This window comes from Corythoichthys intestinalis, chromosome 6 (assembly GCF_030265065.1).
Source record: "Corythoichthys intestinalis isolate RoL2023-P3 chromosome 6, ASM3026506v1, whole genome shotgun sequence".
NCBI lineage: Eukaryota > Metazoa > Chordata > Actinopteri > Syngnathiformes > Syngnathidae > Corythoichthys > Corythoichthys intestinalis.
Genome location: NC_080400.1, coordinates 2251735 through 2271830, shown reverse-complemented (window position 1 = coordinate 2271830; position 20096 = coordinate 2251735). Strand labels below are relative to the sequence as shown.

General features: G+C 39.6%; 1 protein-coding gene across 1 annotated transcript in view; it reads left to right on the top strand.

Annotated features, from left to right (window-relative positions):
* LOC130917917 (protocadherin-16-like) overlaps positions 1–20096 on the top strand; it is a 231571-nt gene that overhangs the window by 7558 nt on the left and 203917 nt on the right. The window contains exon 2 of the mRNA XM_057839694.1: positions 14101–15888. Within this exon, the coding sequence (XP_057695677.1) occupies positions 14122–15888 (1767 nt within the window). The 5' untranslated portion in view covers positions 14101–14121. The remainder of the gene's footprint in view (positions 1–14100; positions 15889–20096) is intronic.

Below are 20096 nucleotides of genomic sequence, written 5' to 3'. Positions count from 1 at the left end.
GTCCAGTTCTTTTCAGGTTGGTCATTTTAATTAGAAGACCTTTGTCCACATGTCTTTGTTGCCATGATGACTCTTTGTTAGCCATTAAAAGGAAGTAGAGTTTTTCAGGGACTTAGGCAGTTTATCGAGCCACGCCCTGGTTTTGAATAAGGCCGTGGCTGCAAAGCTCAGTACTACCTCCTGTTTTTGTAGGACCCTCTTCAATAGGGTTTTTTTCACCTAGGTGTGAATGTATTCATAATCCCAAAAGAAGAAGGGAGTTTCGAGCATGTTACGTTCTCATGACATGATATGATGAGAGGGGGACGATCTGCTACCACCCTGACCTGTGTGCCGTCCGAGTTGCGCCAAACTGCAACGCCCCTTTCAGTCCTGCTTGCAGGCCTAGTTATGATTATTTTTTTTGGGACAAATGAAAATGGCTAATTTGGAGGCCTTAAAATGCCCGAAAACTCACCAAAATTTGCACATACATGCGGCTAGGCGTAAATTTTGATAATTTTGCAACCTTGTGAAAATAACGTAAGAAAATGGCTCAGTGCCACCCACTTGAATTTATCGAAAATGCCTCTCCTGTTAGGTTTTTCCAACGTAGAACGATGAAATTCGGGGAGTCGATACCTTGTGCAAAACTGCTCCAAAAAGTCATCTGCACCCATATTCCAAACGCAACAGGAAATCAGGAATTTTTGATTGAATTTGAAATTTATATCGATATACAGGATGCACATTTGAGAACTTGTTGGATCCTCTACAAAATTGCCGAGACTGTTCATGAGACATATGAGATCTAAACTTATCAAAATTGTGAGTTTCCATTCACGAGCCTGGCTTGGGCGTGGTGCCAAAGTTGGCCTTGTTTTTGGGCAAAACGCCAAGTTTTTAAAAAATTTTGAGCAAAACCAATTGCGGTGACGATTGAGCAATGTCCCAACATTAACTCGCAGCCTTGGCGGGAACATTTTGGAGTCATTCCGACCATTTCAATTCTGGCCAATGAATAAAAAACACCCAAAGATGATGTCACCGATCACGTGTCATCATGTGTTTTGTTACTGGGTTATTACCATCTTATTACTAAATAAATTTACTGTTATTACCACGCAATTTAATATATGGCGAGGAATTGCAATTTGATTCACTGATGACTGGCGTACAAGCTTATTACTATGTAACTACTACGCAATAAACTGTATGATGCCATTTGATGTGTTTTTTTTTCTCTTCTTAACCCGGCCAAATTTTTGTTCCGAGACAAATTTTTAAAAACCCCACAGACAAAAAACAATCGCGGCAACGATTCCGCAATGTCCCCCCATTATCTTGCGGCCTCGGCAGGAACAGTTTGGAGTCGTTCCGATGATTTCAATTCCGGGCAATGAGTAAAAAAGACCCAAAGATGATGTCACCGACGCGGCGCCATCCCTTCGCCCTCGCCGCCTGACAAAAACTGCCGATACGCAATCCCGCGCGGGATTAGAATAATGACATGTGGATCTTTTTTTGGAAGGCTGAGTGCGCGCCACCCACAAGGACGCTTCTGGGACTTTAAAAATGAGGCTTTTAAATCATCCCTCTTCGTTGTGGAATTTTCGGGTTTGGAGAATTTGTTTTATGTCTTTCGACGTCGCTTCTGTAAACAACTTGTTTGCTTTCATCGCATTTCATCCATTGTTTTCCCATATTTTGATGCCGGAGAAACGCATGCCAATTAAATGGCGGGAGACGCGGGCGTCACACCGAGCCAGACGGCCTTCGATGTAATTAACCCACGCGTTTGGCTATTTATTCCGTATCAAACGCGGACGCACGCTGTGAGAGCGCAACAGACACGGGTGCGAAATACACCTGCTGCGGCTTTAGATGTATTATTATGTATTTGTCCAGCTATGTGAACGCGTTTACTCATTGGCTTCTATAGACGGTGCTGGACATCAATCCAATTGGACTGGGAGAGGCCAAATCAATGAATTTAACATGGTAATAAGTTATTACATTGTAATAACATGGTAATAACACAGGACTAACTCAGCAAATGTTGTAGAATGCAGGATTTGAGCTTAATCCTTTATAGGGCACTCGGTTAACCCCTCCACTGCCACTGACGGCACTCGACGTCCAATCCATGGCGCCGCCAGGTAGATCCTCAGACTGTCCAGGAGCTCAGTGGTCCAGATCTGGGAGGAGATCCCCCAGGCCTTCTAAGTTGAAATGGATTGGACGTCTATTGCCGTCAATGTCACTTAAGGAGTTAACTCATTCCATTAGATAGATAGATAGATAGATAGATAGATAGATAGATAGATAGATAGATAGATAGATGATAGATAGATAGATAGATAGATAGATAGATAGATAGATAGATAGATAGATAGATAGATAGATAGATAGATAGATAGATAGATAGATAGATAGATAGATAGATAGATAGATAGATAGATAGATAGATAGATAGATAGATAGATAGTAGTGGGCTGGAGTCTAGCATGCAGCAACAATTTGAAAGAGCATAAATAGCTGATAGCTGATGGCCCGCAGCGAGTAAGCGGATCCCTTTGCGGTTTTCCCTCCTCGCGTGTTTTCTTTGCGTCAGACTACTTTGAACCGTCGCGACTGACCGAGCGCATCCGAGGTTTCAAGGACTCGCACGCAGAATCAAAACATCTGTCGCGCTCCGGCGGACCACGTTATGCTGACTGCGCACGCCGCACATCTTAATACATCATCATACATTTGCTCTTTTATTCCTCATTCTTTGCAATTTGTCTTCCTGTGACAAGCACATCTTTACTTTTGGCAAAGATGGACGTATAAAAATACATCAGCGCCGTTGACACCTTCGCCGGTCAACGCCTACATTGGACGCTAATTTCACCCCCTCGTGTGGGAATTTAACAGATGTGCATCAAGCGTTGGAGGAATGGATAATATGAATAGATCGTTCAATTGAAAAATACAGCATAAAATGTGAAAATAAAAAACAAACAAAAAAAAAACATTAAAAATAAGCGGAATAAATGTTAAATATGGCAGATTAACTCAAAATATAATACAAATAAATAAAGAGTATTAAATATTGTATTTTGACAATAATAATAATAATAATAATGATGATGATAAGTAAATAAAAGAGAAATACAGCTAAAAATGTGAAAATACTAGAATAAAACAAATTATTAAAAAAAAAAAGAATAAATGTTAAATATGATAGATTCTCAAAATACTCAAAATAGGGTAAAAAAATTTTAAATAAAGATGAATAAATAATGTTTTTAAACAAATAAAAAAGGAGGAATTTATTAATAAATAAAAAAAATTCTAATTAATAACAATTTTAAAAACTAATAAATAATAATAAAATAAATAAAAATAAATACAAAAAAAGAATAAATCAAAAGAAAAATACAGCTAAAAATGTGAAAATCCTAAACTTAAAAAAGAAGATTTTTTTAAAATTTATGAATAATTAAAAATATAATAAAAAACAAATAAAATGCGTAGGGTTATTATAATAATAATAATTTATTGAAAAAAATAAAAAGGGGCAATTTATTAAAATTTTGAAAATATTTTTAATGATTGATTTTAAAAAAAAATCATTAAATAAAAATAGAAAAATACAGCTTAAAATGTGAAAATCCTGAAATAAAATAAAAAAAAGAAAAAAGAATAAATTTATGTATGTGTAAATAATTAAAAATAAATAAATAAATAAACATACATGAATAATAATTGAAAAAACAAAAAGGGATGCATTTATTAAAATTTATTTTTTCAATTAATAATAATTAAAAAGTAACAATTAATAATGAAATAATAATAATAATATTAATAATAATAATAATTAATAATAATACATTATTATAAAAAATAAATAAATCAAATAGAAAATACAGCAAAAAAAGTGAAAATCCTAAAATAAAATAAAAAAAATTAGAAGAAGAATAAAAGAATAATAAGAATAAAATTTAAGTATTTATGAATAATTAAAAATATAGTAACAAATAAATATGAATAAATTATTGAAAAAATACAAAGGAGGAATCTATTACATTTAAAAAAATATTTTCATTAATTTAAAATAAAATATTTATGAAATAAAACTATAAATAAATAAAAGAATAAATAGTAGTAAATAATAAAGAAACAAACTGATAATTTATATTTTTAAATATATTACAAAATATTTTATTTATAGGCTTTTTAATTTTATTTTTTTTTATTTTCTTGTTATTCTTTTAATATATATATATATATATATATATATATATATATATATATATATATATATATATATATATATATATATATATATATATATATATATTTGTTTTAAATTTAGGGCTTTCTGATTTTTGTTGTTTTGTTTTTCTATAAAAAATATATTTTATCTAAATTTATCGTTAAATTGTATTTTTAAAAACTTATTATAAACAGTACGTATTCTGTTTTTTTAAATTAATATTATAAACAGTACGCATTCTGTTTATTTAATTAATATTTGTCTTTCTATATTAAAAAAAGAAAAAACATTTTCTTTTGTTCATTTTTTAATATTCTTAAAGTTTGTCTTTTACTCTATTTTATAACAAATAGTAAATGTTCTCTATTTTTTAACAATCATATTTTAATTTAATGTATTTAATTGTATTTTTGATTTTTTTTTTCTATACAAATGAAAAAAAAACTTTAAATATTTATTTATTCTTAAATTTTATCTTTTACTCTATTTTTTTTCAATAAAGGTAAATAATCTTTGTTATTCATTATTTTTTTAATAAACAATAAACCATTTTATTGATATATTTTTTAAATTGAAATGTTTTTTTTGTTTTTTCCAATTTTTATTTAGTTGTATATTTTCAATTTAATTAATTTATTAATTAAAAAAAATATATAATTATTCATTCTTAAATTTGATCTTTATTTTGTAATAAAATAAATATATATTCTCTGTATTTTTATTTTTAATTTTAAAGAATTTTTTAATAAACATTTAATATTCTCAAAATTGAACATTTTTAAAAATGTTTTTATGAGTGTAAAAAAAAATATATCAAATGCTCTCCTAAGTTTTATTTTAGCGAAAAGCACATGTTTTCTTTTTAAGACATGTCATTTTCTTACCTTCAGCACTTGAAAACCAATTGACGTCTATTGCCGTCAAGGCTTTCTGCTGACCCATTTTCCTCCAAAGAAACAACAAGTTTCCAAAGGCACGCTTGCTCAATTTAAAACAAAAGCAACCAAACCACCAACAAGCCTGGAGGGGCTCCCGATATCGCGCCACGCTATGTAACACGAAACTTGGACTCGGTCCCGGTTAGCTCGCGGCTACGCCGAAACCGCGGACTTCGAAAAAGCAGCTTTTTTTCGTGGCGACGCGCGCCATCACGGCTAAAGCGTAGGGATCGCGTTACGGGGGCCAGGTGCAGCGTGTGTTTTTAAGGGGGTTGTTTGGACACCGGGGTCAGAGGTCACCATATGGGAGTCATGTGACACGGATAAAAAAGGTCAGAATGTCCTTGGGAAAAAAAAAAAGTCTTCCTGGGGAAAAGTCTTCAAGTTTTGTTACGTTTTGAAATATAGCGAGAGAGCTAATGAGGAAGTTAACGAGCTAAAGCCTTAATAGGGTAGTTATGTAAGTCAGGGGCGTCAAACGTGCGACCCGTGGGCTGAAATCGGTACGCTGGAGGGTCCAATCCGGCCTACGGGGATTGGTACATGTAGCTTATTCATAAAACATAGAGAATCACATGCTTTTATTTTGACATCGGTGCAGTCAAATGATTTGAGGTCACTTCCTTTTCTTTTCAGGGCATTTACGGGTCACTTCCTCTTGATTTTGGGACATTTCCTGTAGAGTTTGAATCACTTTCTGTTGTTTTTAGGTCACTTCCTGTTCATTAGCCACTTTCGGTTGATTTTGGGGCATTTGCGGGTCACTTTCTATTGATTTAGGGTCACTTCCTGTACATTTTAAAAATCATTTCCTGTCACTTTTTGGGCGTTTATGGGTCACTTCCTGTTTGTTAGTCACTTTTTGTTGATTTTGGGGGCATTTGCGGGTCACTTCCTGTTGATTTTGGGTCATTTCCTGTACAGTTTGAATCACTTCATGTTGATTTTAGGTCACTTCCTGTTCATTAGCCACTAAAACGTTCCTGTCATTTTTAGGGCATTTATGGGTCACTTCCTGTCTATTAGGCTTTTTTGGTTGGTTTTGGGGCATTTGGGGGTCACTTCCTGTTGATTTTGGGTCATTCCCTGTACATTTTTAATCATTTGCTGTCGCTTTTAGGGCATTTCTGGGTTACTTCCTGTAATTTAAAGTCACTTCTTGTAAAGTTTGAATCATTTTCTGTCATTTTTAGGGCATTTCTGGGTCACTTCCTGTGTATTAGCCACTTTCGATTGATTTGGGGGCATTTGCAGGTCACTTCCTGTTGATTTTGGGTCACTTCCTGTTCATTAGATACTTTCGATTGATTTTTGGCCATTTTTGGATAACTTCCTGTTGTTTTTGGGTCACGTCATGTTCATTTTAAATCATTTCCTGACAGTTTTAGGGCATTTCTGGGTCACTTCCTGTTTAGCAGCCACTTTTGGTTGGTTTTGGGGCATTTGCCGGTCACTTCCTGTATATTTTGAATCATTTCCTGTTGCTTACAGGAAATTTCTGGGTCACTTCCTGTTTATTAGCCACTTTCGGTTGGTTTTGGGGCATTTTCGGATCACTTCCTGTTTAATTAGGGTCACTTCCTGTAATTTAGAGTCACTTCCTGTCAAGTTTGAATCATTTTCTGTCATTTTTAGGGCATTTCTGGGTCACTTCCTGTTTATTAGCCACTTTCGATTGATTTTGGGGCATTTTCAGGTCACTTCCTGTTGATTTTGGGTCACTTCCTGTTTATTAGATACTTTTGATTGATTTTTGGCCATTTTTGGATAACTTCCTGTTGTTTTTGGGTCACGTCATGTTCATTTTAAATCATTTCCTGACAGTTTTAGGGCATTTCTGGGTCACTTCCTGTTTAGCAGCCACTTTTGGTTGGTTTTGGGGCATTTGCCGGTCACTTCCTGTATATTTTGAATCATTTCCTGTTGCTTACAGGAAATTTCTGGGTCACTTCCTGTTTATTAGCCACTTTCGGTTGGTTTTGGGGCATTTTTGGATCACTTCCTGTTTAATTAGGGTCACTTCCTGTAATTTAGAGTCACTTCCTGTCAAGTTTGAATCTTTTTCTGTCATTTTTAGGGCATTTCTGGGTCACTTCCTGTTTATTAGCCACTTTCGATTGATTTTGGGGCATTTTCAGGTCACTTCCTGTTGATTTTGGGTCACTTCCTGTTTATTAGATACTTTTGATTGATTTTTGGCCATTTTTGGATAACTTCCTGTTGTTTTTGGGTCACGTCACGTTCATTTTAAATCATTTCCTGACAGTTTTAGGGCATTTCTGGGTCACTTCCTGTTTAGCAGCCACTTTTGGTTGGTTTTGGGGCATTTGCCGGTCACTTCCTGTATATTTTGAATCATTTCCTGTTGCTTACAGGAAATTTCTGGGTCACTTCCTGTTTATTAGCCACTTTCGGTTGGTTTTGGGGCATTTTTGGATCACTTCCTGTTTAATTAGGGTCACTTCCTGTAATTTAGAGTCACTTCCTGTCAAGTTTGAATCATTTTCTGTCATTTTTAGGGCATTTCTGGGTCACTTCCTGTTTATTAGCCACTTTCGATTGATTTTGGGGCATTTTCAGGTCACTTCCTGTTGATTTTGGGTCACTTCCTGTTTATTAGATACTTTTGATTGATTTTTGGCCATTTTTGGATAACTTCCTGTTGTTTTTGGGTCACGTCACGTTCATTTTAAATCATTTCCTGACAGTTTTAGGGCATTTCTGGGTCACTTCCTGTTTAGCAGCCACTTTTGGTTGGTTTTGGGGCATTTGCCGGTCACTTCCTGTATATTTTGAATCATTTCCTGTTGCTTACAGGAAATTTCTGGGTCACTTCCTGTTTATTAGCCACTTTCGGTTGGTTTTGGGGCATTTTTGGATCACTTCCTGTTTAATTAGGGTCACTTCCTGTAATTTAGAGTCACTTCCTGTCAAGTTTGAATCATTTTCTGTCATTTTTAGGGCATTTCTGGGTCACTTCCTGTTTATTAGCCACTTTCGATTGATTTTGGGGCATTTTCAGGTCACCTCCTGTTGATTTTGGGTCACTTCCTGTTTATTAGATACTTTTGATTGATTTTTGGCCATTTTTGGATAACTTCCTGTTGTTTTTGGGTCACGTCACGTTCATTTTAAATCATTTCCTGACAGTTTTAGGGCATTTCTGGGTCACTTCCTGTTTAGCAGCCACTTTTGGTTGGTTTTGGGGCATTTGCCGGTCACTTCCTGTATATTTTGAATCATTTCCTGTTGCTTACAGGAAATTTCTGGGTCACTTCCTGTTTATTAGCCACTTTCGGTTGGTTTTGGGGCATTTTCGGATGACTTCCTGTTTTATTAGGGTCACTTCCTGTAATTTAGAGTCATTTCCTGTCAAGTTTGAATCATTTTCTGTCATTTTTAGGGCATTTCTGGGTCACTTCCTGTTTATTAGCCACTTTCGATTGATTTTGGGGCATTTTCAGGTCACTTCCTGTTGATTTTGGGTCACTTCCTGTTTATTAGATACTTTTGATTGATTTTTGGCCATTTTTGGATAACTTCCTGTTGTTTTTGGGTCACGTCATGTTCATTTTAAATCATTTCCTGACAGTTTTAGGGCATTTCTGGGTCACTTCCTGTTTAGCAGCCACTTTCGGTTGGTTTTGGGGCATTTGTGGGTCACTTCCTGTATATTTTGAATCAATTCCTGTTGCTTACAGGAAATTTCTGGGTCACTTCCTGTTTATTAGCCACTTTCGGTTGATTTTGGGGCATTTGGGGGTCATTTCCTGTTGATTTTGGGTCACTTCCTGTTCATTAGATACTTTTGGTTGATTTTTGGCCATTTTCACATAACTTCCTGTTGTTTTTGGTTCACGTCATGTTTATTTTGAATTATTTCCTGACAGTTTTAGGGCATTTCTGGGTCACTTCCTGTTTATTAGCCACTTTCGGTTGTTTTTGGGGCATTTGTGGGTCACATCCTGTTGATTTTTGGTCACTTCCTGCTCATTACATACCTTGGTTGATATTTGGTCATTTTCGGATAACTTCCTGTTGATTTTGGGTCACGTCATGTTCAATTGAATCATTTCCTGACACTTTTAGGGCATTTCTGGGTCACCTCCTGTTTATTAACCACTTTCGGTTGGTTTTGGGGCATTTGCGGGTCACTTCCTGTATTTTTTTGAGTCCTTTCCTCTCTATTTCAGGTCATTTCTGGGTCACCTCCTGTTTATTAGCCACTTTTGATTGGTTTTGGGACATTTGCGGGTCACTTCATGTATTTTTTGAATCATTTCCTGTCGCTTAAGGGTATTTCTGGGTCACTTCCTGTTTATTAGCCACTTTCGGTTGGTTTTGGGGCATTTTCGGGTCACTTCCTGTATTTTTCGAGTCATTTCCTCTCCATGCTGGTTCACTTCCTGTTTATTAGGCATTTTCAGTCAGTTTTGGGGCTTTGCAGGTCATTTCGTGTATATTAAGAATCATTTCCTGTCGCTTTTAGGGCATTTCTGGGTCACTTCCCGTTTATTAGCCATTTTTGGTTGGTTTTGGGGCATTTGCGGTTCACTTCCTGTTGATTTCAGGTCACTTCCTGTACATTTTTAATAATTTCCTGTCACTTTCAGGGCATTTCTGGCTCACCACCTGCTCGTTAGCCACTTTTGGTTGATTTTGCGGCTTTTGTGGATCACTTCCTGTAGATTTTTGGTCTTTTCCTATATATTTTTACTCATTTCCTGTTGACTTTAGGTCGTTTTTGGGTCACTTCCTGTTTATCAGCCACTTTCGTTTGATTTCGGATTATTTGCAGGTCACGTTGTGTTGAATTCAGATCGTTTCATGTACATTTGTACTCATTTCCTGTTGATTTTATGTTATTTTTGGGTCACTTCCTGTTCACTGTCCACTTATTGTTTATCTAGGGGCATTTACGGGTCACTTCCTTTTTATTTTGGGTCACTTCCTGTTGGTTTTGGGGCATGTACATCTCACTTTGTGTTGATTTTGGGTCTCTTGCTTTACATTTTGAATAATTTCCTGATGGTTTTAATATGTTTCCCGCTCACTTCTTAGCCACTTTTGTTTTATTTTGGGGCATTTGCCAGCCACTTCCTGTTGATTTCGGCTCTCGATTGGTATTGGGGCTCCCGCAGCTAAACCTCCCAGTTAATTAAAGTGAAGCGGACATCTATCGACAGAGACCTCGAAACATTCAGAACAAAATAATAATCACGCCTCAAGCAAAGATATTCCTCTCTGCTGTTAGACGCAGTCTTCTCTCCTTTAACCTGAGATCTCTCTTAAAGCTGATTTGAGGGCAATTACCCCAGCATGTCTGCTGGATCCATTAGCCTCGCCTGGCTCAGCAGAGGTCCTCAAACCCAGCAAAGGGCTGCTTTATTTCAATTGTGGCATTCTTGTTAAGACTCCGGCCTTGGAAACTTATCCTTTGTTGCTTTGGAGAAAAGGAAAAAAAAATGCCCAGTGTTGCTGGAACATAAATCAATACGGGAGACTTGAAAGTTCAAGCACTTGTCAAAGATTTCAAACGCCAGCTGCGCTTCTGTTTTAGCCAAGAACGCCACTCGCAAAGCGTCTCAACGTGTTTTCTTTGCCGCCATTATCGCCATAAGTTGCAGGAAGAAAAATAACATGCAAAAATGCTCTTATTGTTGATTGCTTGCGGGAATCCATTTTACGGATTGGACGATTAGCGCCACCTAACGCAGATAATGAGTCAGTAGCACATGCTTTCAACATTGATAAAATAATTGAATGTAACAAGCTCGTTATGCTTTGATTTTCACATCAAATCTATTGAATTTGATGGGAGTGTCGCCCCTACCAATATGGCCGCCCTGAGGCCATGTTAGTCAATGGCAGCCAGTGGGTACGGATGAAGTAATATTTAAAAAATCTGTCGACATTTAAGCTAGTTTCGTCTTGATTTTAAAGTTAATGCATTGACTTTTATGGGGCTTTTGCCCCTACCAACATGGCTGCCATGAGGCCATGTTAGTAGGTGCGAGGAAGGGCTTTTCATGCTTCTGCTGTGAATTGAAAATGAGTTTATCACTAATAGATGTCCAATCCATTTGAAGTGGAAATCTGACAGCGAATAAAGGGAGTGTCGCCCCTACCAATATGGCCGCCCTGAGGCCGTTTTGGTCTTTTCATGCTTCTGCCGTGATTTCAAATGAGTAGATGTCCAATTCATTTGAAGCGAGTGAACGTTCAGCCCTCTCACTTCATATGGATTGGACATCTAGAGCCGTCGATAAAAATCTGTTGATGTTTAAGCTAGTTACATCTTGTTTTTAATGTCAATGCATTGACTTGTATGAGAATTTTGCCCCTACCAACATGGCTGCCTTGAGGCCATGTTAGTAGGGGCGATGAAGGGCTTTTCATGCTTCTGCTGTGAATCAAAAATTAGTTCATCACTAATATTTGACTGATCCTTTCGTAGGGGAAAGGTGGTAGCGAATCAACATTCATTCGATGAGAGCGTCGCCCCTACCAATATGGCCGCCCTGAGGCCGTTTTGGTCTTTTCATGCTTCTGCCGTGATTTCAAATGAGTAGACGTCCAATTCATTTGGAGCGAGTGAACGTTCAGCCCTCTCACTTCATATGGATTGGACATCTAGAGCCGTCGATAAAAATCTGTTGATGTTTAAGCTAGTTACGTCTTGATTTTAATGTCAATGCATTGACTTGTATGAGAATTTTGCCCCTACCAACATGCCTGCCTTGAGGCCACATTAGTAGGGGCGATGAAGGGCTTTTCATGCTTCGGTTGTGAATCGAAAATTAGTTAATCACTAATAGATGTCTGAGCCTTTTGTAGGGGAAAGGTGGTAGCGAATCAACATTAAGTCGATTGAGCGTCGCCCCTACCAATATGGCCGCCCAGGGGTCGTTTTGGTCATTTCATGCTTCTGCCGTGATTTCAAATGAGTAGATGTCCAATTCATTTGAAGCGAGTGAACGTTCAGCCCTCTCACTTCATATGGATTGGACATATAGCGCCGTCAATGGCAGCCAGTGGGTACATAGCAGATGCTTTGACATTGCTGAAGTAATCTTTTAAAAATCTGTTGATGTTTAAGCTAGTTACGTCTTGGTTTTAATGTCAATACATTGACTTGCATGGGAATTTCGCCCCTACCAACATGGCCGCCTTAAGACCATGTTAGCAGCCAATGAGCAAATATCAACGCTATGTGAAACTAGCTTGAATTTCTTCCAGCTCCCCCCGGTGGTGGGACTGTCACCGATGCGTTCAAATCCTCACGACGCGTCGCATCTCAGAAGCGACACGGCACCCCCGAGTCAAAGGGCTCCGCGCAGTCTAGCACGCTAACTTTTTTTTGGCTCCGCACCATTGCAATTAGCGTCTTCTGGCAGCCAGCCATGGCACAGATGGCTAATTTCAGAGCCTTCGGAACAAAAGATGCTAATTTTAACGTCAACTACTCGGGAGATTTACTTGTTTTGAAGCGTGCCATTTCGGAATGTGACCGTTAGAGATGGCGGCGTGTTGGGAGAGACCTCGCAATGTAAGTGTTTTAACAAAAATTTGCAACCACACATTTTTTGGGATATTGAAAATGAATGGAAAATATGGACGTGCATAGATGTCAATGGCATGGACGTGCCTGCCCTGCAAAAATGGCATATACCAAATAAAAAAAGGGAAAAAAAGCTATATACAAAAAAAAGCCATATCCTAAAAGACATTTTGCCACATACAAAAAAAAAGCCATTTACCAGAAGCCATTTTGCCATCTACCCCAAAAAAATGCCACATAAAAAAAAAAAAAGCCATATACCAAAATCCATTTTGCCATATACCAAAAAATGCCACATACCAAATAAAAATGGCCATATACCAAAATCCATTTTGCCATATACCAAAAAATGCCACATACCAAATAAAAATGGCCATATACCAAAATCCAATTTGCCACCTACTCAAAAAAAATGCTAAATACCAAAATTCATTTTGCCATATATATACTCCAAAAAAGGCCACACATCAAATAAAAATGGCATATACAAAAAGCCATTTTGCCATATACCAAAATCCATTTTGCCACATACAAAAAAAGCTACATACCAAGTCATTTTGCCACAAACCAATTTTTTTTATAGCCAAAAGCAATTTTACCATATACCCAAAAATGCCGCATACAAAAAATGCCACTTACCAAAAGCATTTTGCCATATACCCAAAAAAATGCCAAATACAAACAAATGCCATATACAAAAATCCATTTTGCAACGTACAGAAAAATGCCATATGCCAAAAGGCATTTTGTCACATACCAAATACCACTTTTCGTTTTTACCGTCTCTCCATGTTTGTGGTGTCAAACGAAAGAGAGCCCACATCGCATGTGAACTTCACTCATTTTGGTGGGTCAAAGGTTTTGGCTGGCAAGAAACGCCATGGTAGCTTTGGCATAACATGCAAAGCTACCATAAATGACCAAAAATGGTCACTTGCCCAGCAATGGGTGAAAGGTATTAAGTATTAACTTTTAAATAGCTGTCAAATCTACCTTAAAGGGTTAAAAAGAGTTAACTCAGTGGAAACTTCATGTGGAGTGTCCACACAATGTGACTCCAGGGTCTGGCCTGACATACTACATGAGCGTCTATCGCTATGGTGAGCAGCAAAAATGAGAGCAGCACCTTTTTAATTAAATAGAGCGGCAGCAGCAGCCAAGAAGATGGGAGGCGGTGCGCTGCGGCATGTGGTTTTCATGTTACAAATGCGGCCTCAACGGTGTGCAGGGGGAACAAGGTGTTGACTTATTAGGTGAAGTAAGAACTGGTTGGGATCCGTGCCTGGTCCGCAGATGGGAATCGCTTTTGTATATCAACACAGAAATAATACTTTTGTTGTTACTGTATGTGTCTGCAGGTTTAGAAACAAGGAGCTGGAATGAAGACATCTGCCAAGGGTTTGAAAATGGATCCGTTACGAGGCGCCGGCCAGTGGATGAAGAGGATTCTGATGTTGTACGTAGTCCTGGAGGTAGTTCAAGCCACTCTGGATCTACAACTGGACGAGGAGCAACCGGCGGGAACTATCGTCGGCGACATAAGCGCAGGGCTTCCACCCGGCATCACGGCGGCGCTCTACTTCATTTCCGACCACGAAGGTACGGGCGTCAGCACCGATTTGGACATCGATGAGAGCACGGGAATTATCAAGACGGCTAAGGTTCTGGACCGAGAACTGAGGGATAGGTACAACTTCATCGCGGTCACCATGACGGGCGTGACGGTGGAGGTGACGGTCAAGGTGAACGATATCAACGACCACGGGCCGGCTTTTCCGAAGAAACACGCTGCTTTCAGAATCCCGGAGCAGACGGCTATCGGGACCAGGTTTCCTCTGGACCCGGCGGTGGACGCGGATGGAGGTCACTTCACCACGCAGGGTTACCTGATTAAGGACGGAAACATCGGGCAGGCTTTCACCTTGGAGACCAGGAGGGGGAGCAATGAAGTCCTGTATCTGGACTTGGTGGTCAACGCCATACTGGACAGGGAGAAAAGATCGACCTACACTTTGTCCATCGAGGGTTTCGACGGCGGTTCTCCTCAAAGAACTGATCGCATGACCTTAGATATCACCGTCCAGGATATTAACGACAACGCTCCGGTGTTTAATCAGAGCCGCTACCACGCCATCATATCCGAGAACCTGCAACCGGGGAACAACATCTTGCAGGTGTTCGCCACAGACGCCGACGAGGGTGACAACGGCGCGGTGACGTACGAGATCAACCGGAGACAGAGCGATCCGGATCGTTACTTTGTTGTCGACCCCAACACGGGGATGGTCGCCCTCAACAAGCCGTTGGACTTTGAGATGCGGCGCGTCCACGAACTAGTGGTGCAAGCCCAAGACAACGCCACGCATCCGGAGGTGACCAACGCCTTCGTCACCATCCACGTCAGGGACTACAACGACAACCAGCCCACCATGACGATAATTTTCCTAAGCGAGGACGGCTCGCCTCAGATCTCGGAAGGCGCGCAACCGGGGCAGTACGTGGCCCGGATATCCGTCACCGACCCGGACTATGGCGAGTACGCCAACGTTAATGTGTCCTTGGAGGGCGGAGACGGGAAATTCGGTCTTACCACAAAAGACAGCATCATCTATCTGGTCTGCGTGGATCAGATTCTCGATCGGGAGGAGAGAGACGTTTACGATTTAAGGGTTTTGGCGACGGACTCGGGCACACCTCCTCTCCGGGCCGAATCCTCTTTCACCATCGAGGTGACAGACGTAAACGACAACCCGCCGCTGTTCGACCAAACGGCATACCGGCAGGTCATCCCGGAAGTGGTGTTCCCTGGGAGTTTTGTCTTACAGGTGACGGCCAGAGACAGAGACCAAGGACCCAACGGGGACATTACCTACAGCATCCTACGGGATAAAGGGGTCTTTGCCGACTGGTTCAGCATAGACGCCGTGACGGGGATTATCACTACTCTGTCCCAGCTGGATTACGAAAAGAACCCCAATCCTAGCATAACGGTAGTAGCTACGGATGCAGGGAAACCGCCCCTATCTTCCACCGCGGTGGTCAACGTGGTACTTCAGGATAATAACGACAACGAACCAGTCTTTGAGAACAACTTCTACAACGTCTCCGTCAATGAGGACGTGGCTCCGGGAACGTGCATCCTGGAGGTAAGAAGTTTTTTGCTGTGTTTTTATGCTAGTTTTACGCTAGGCTCGTCCTGCCCTTTGGACACCCGGTGTTTCTGAAGGTCTATGTGGCAGTGGGGTCGGCTTGTCTGCATGATGATTGGATAATCTGTCTGAGGCTTTATCCCTTTTTTGATTGACAGCGAAATGAGCGAATCAGCGATCTTGCGTAGTAGTCATTCATGGGAGCATTTTTTAACCTGTCCTGTTCAATTGTAAAGTGGCACGCCAGATTGATTGATTGATTGATTGATTGATTGATTGATTGATTGATTGATTAGACGTAATAATCTGGATTCGATCAAATCCAGACCCTTAGGACTAGGTCTGTTTCTGGGTTTGGGTCTATTCCTAGGTCTAGACTATTCCTTAATCTTGGTCTAGTCTTTTCCGAGGTCTAGGTGTAGGCTATGTTTTGAACTAGTCTATTCCTAGGTCTAGTTCAAGGCTAGGTCTAGGTCTTGGATGGTCTAGTCTGTTTTTTTTCTAGGTCTAGGTCAAGTCTAGTCTATACTGGTCTATCCTGTCCTAGTCTAGTCTAATCTGGTGCAACCGGTGGTCTAACCAGTCTAGTCTGGTCTATTCCTAAATCCAGGTCTAGTCTAGTCTATTCTGGTCTATTCCTAGGTCTAGCCTAGCCTAGTCTAGTGTAGTCTGTTCTATTGCTAGGTCTAGTCTAGTTTACTTTAGTCTGGTCTGTCACTAGGTCTAGCCTAGCCTAGCCTAGTCTAGTCTGGGCATTCCTACGTTTAGTGTAGTCTGTTCTATCGATTAAAAAAAAAAAAAAAATCTATAACTGATGAATTGCTTCGTCTAGTCTGGTCTAGTCCTAGGTATAGGTCTGTTCTGTTCTGGTCTATTCCTAGGTCTATGTCTAGTCTATGTCTTTGTCTAGTCTATTCCAAGGTCTGGGTCTAATCCTGGGTCAAGGTATATTCTGGTTTGGTCTATTCCTAGTCCTAGTCTATTCCTAGGTCTTAGTCTAGTCTGGTCGTAGGTCTAGGACTAGTCTATGTTTTGCTCTAGTCTATCCCTAGGTCTAGGTCCAGTCTAGGTATAGTTCTAGTCTGGTCTATACCTTTTTCTAGGTGTAGTCTAGTCTAATCGGGTCCATTCCTAGGTCTTGATTAGTCTAGTTTGGTCCATTCCTAGTTATAGGTCGAGTTTAGTTAGGTCTCTTCTTAGGTCTAGTCTAGTCTAGTCTAGTCTATGTGATACAAATGCTAACCATCAATTCCTAGTCATTCTTATCCATGAAAAAAATAATCGTTAACCGATGGATAACTAGGTCCGTTCTTATATATACATACTTTTAAAAAAATTTGCATATTGGAGATTGTATATACGATTAGTCCATTCTATGCGTAAGTATGTGTGCACTCTATAGGGCAGCTTTGAATTTCATAACACTTTGTGTAATGACAATAAAGGCATTCTATTCTATTCTATTCTATTCTATTCTATTCTATTCTATTCTATTCTATTCTATTCTATTCTATTCTATTCTATTCTTAGGCCGAACCAAGTCTCGTCTGTGCTATTCCTTATTCTACGTCCAGTCTATGTCTATGTCTAGTCTATTTCTAGGTTTAGTATAGACTGGTCTTTTGCTAGGTCTAGTCTAGTCTGGTCTATTGCTAGGTCTATGTCTAACCTAGTCTGTTCCTAGGTCTAGTCTATGAGATACAAATGCTAGGTCTGGGTCTATTCCTGGGTTAAGGTCTATTCTGGTCTGGTCTATTCCTAGTCTATTCCTAGGTCTTGGTATAGTCTATTTGTAGGTCTAGGACTAGTCTATGTTTTGCTATAGTCTATTCCTAGGTCTTGGTCAAGTTTATGTATTGGCCTAGTGCGGTCTAGTCCCTTTTCCAGGTCTAGTCTAGTCTATTGGGGTCCATTCCTAGGTCTGGTCTAGGATAGTTTGGTCTATTCCTGGTTCTAGGTCGAGTTTAGTCTGGTCTATTCTTAGGTCTGGTCTAGTCTATGTGATACAAATGCTAACCATCAATTCCTAATTGTTCTTATCCATGAAAAAAAAAAATTGTTAACCGATGGATTACTAGGTCCGTTCTGACCAATTCCTAGGCCAAACCAAGTCTAATCTGGTCTATTCGTAGTTCTACGTCCAGTCTATGTCTTTGTCTAGTCTATTCCTAGGTGTAGTATAGTCTGGTCTATTGCTAGGTCTAGCCTAGTCTTGTCTATTGCTAGTCTAGTCTAGTCTAGTCTAGTCTGGTCTATTGCTATGTCTATGTCTAACCTTATCTATTCCTAGGTCTAGTCTATGAGATAGAAATCCTAACCACCAAGTGCTAAACATGCTATTCCATGAAAAAAATAAAAATCGTGAACCAATGGATTCCCGAAAAAACGGCCAAATAAAAGGCTCCGCTAATTGTTAACCGCTGTGCATGGCGGACCAGTGAGGCTAACCAAACAAACCACTTGAAAATACTCAATCACAATAGACATATTAAAGTGTCTGAACAATGTAGCGCGATGACAAAAGAGCCCATTTCATTTCTGGCTACAAAGTTTGGCTTTCCAACTGGCCCCCTGAGTCTAGGCAGTCTGTTCTCACACACGCCGCCAACAACCCAAGAGGGTCTGGAAAGCGCAGATTTTGGAGGGTCTCTTCATACCCGGACGTGAACTTGGACCCAAAATGAAAAAAAACATCGAGGGGAAACGCAGAGGAAGGACATTTCGGCATGATAATCGCGCGGGTTAGCAGATATTTTCATCTAGGCGAGCTCCAACCCCAGCTGGGTTCCCATCCAAAAGACACATTTTGAACTATTCCTTGCGTCGCGCTCCAATTTCTATAATCAATGTCAGTATGTTCCCATCTCCCGTCATCTTTGTGGTTCCTGTGATTTATAATTAGGGGGACCTCACACAAGAAAGCCGTGGTAGCTTCTATTTCTGCGGAGGAGTCGCGGTGAGGCCCCGCGTCTCCCCCAAGGCCGAAGTCAGGGCCAAGAGCCCGTCTGCCGAGCCCTCCGTCTGGACTGCGCTCGCTCGCCATGTCTTTGATGCAGGGGAGAGTCGGTTTATAAAGGGAAAAAAGCGAGTAAACGCCAAGAAATAGAGTACATTTCAAGGCCCTGTTATGCTTTTGTAGGGCACTTGTGGACGACGATAGACGTCCAATTCATTTTGACTGTGAGGTGTAAAATGAACCAATGTTACATGGTAATAACAGTAATTGTAGAGTAACAACATAGTTATAACACAGTAATAACTCGTTCAACAGTTGTAGAATGCAGGATTTGATCTTACTTCTTTAGAGAGCACTCGGTTAACTCTTTGGCTGCCATTGACAAGCGCGGGGCGTCAAATTAATTTTGACTGTGAGGGGCCGAATGAACGAATGTTACATGGTAATAACTAATATTATAGTAATAAAAGAGTAATTGCTCAGCAACATTAGTATAATGCAGGATTTGCGTTTAATCCTCTAGAGCGCACTCGGTTAACTCATTGGCTGCCATTGACAACACCAGACAGTCAACTAATTTTGACATACTACATGGTTATAACAGTAATTTTTCCCTAATAATATACTAATAACAGTAATAACTCGACAACTAAGAATTAGAATGTAGAATTTGAGCTGAATCCTTTAGAGGGCACTCGGTTAACTCATAGGCAGTCATTGACAGCGCTGGTCGTCCAATTAATTTTGACTGTGAGGGGCCAAATGAATGAATGTTACATGGTAATAACAGTAATATTTTAGTAATAACTCAACAACAGTTGTATAATGCAGGATTTGAGCTTAATCATTTAGAGGGTCCTTGGTCAACTAATTAGCTGCCATTGATGGTGTGAGAGGCCGAATGAACCAATGTTACAGGGTAATAAGTTATTCTACAATAATAAAACTAGTAACAAAACATTAATAACCTAAAAAACGGTTACAGAATGCAGGATTTGAGCTTAATCATTTGTAGGGGCCTTAGTTAACCCCTTGGTTGCCAATGGCGGCAATAGAAGCCCAATTCATTTGGACTCTGATGGGCTGAATGAGCCAATAGTACAGTGTAATAAAACTTATTTTATGGTAATGACACAGCAATAACTCAAAGATAGTTGTAGAATGCATAATTTGAGCTTAATTCATTAGCGAGCACTTGGTTAACTCATTGGTTCATCGCCGGCGCTGGACGGCAAATTAATTTTGACTG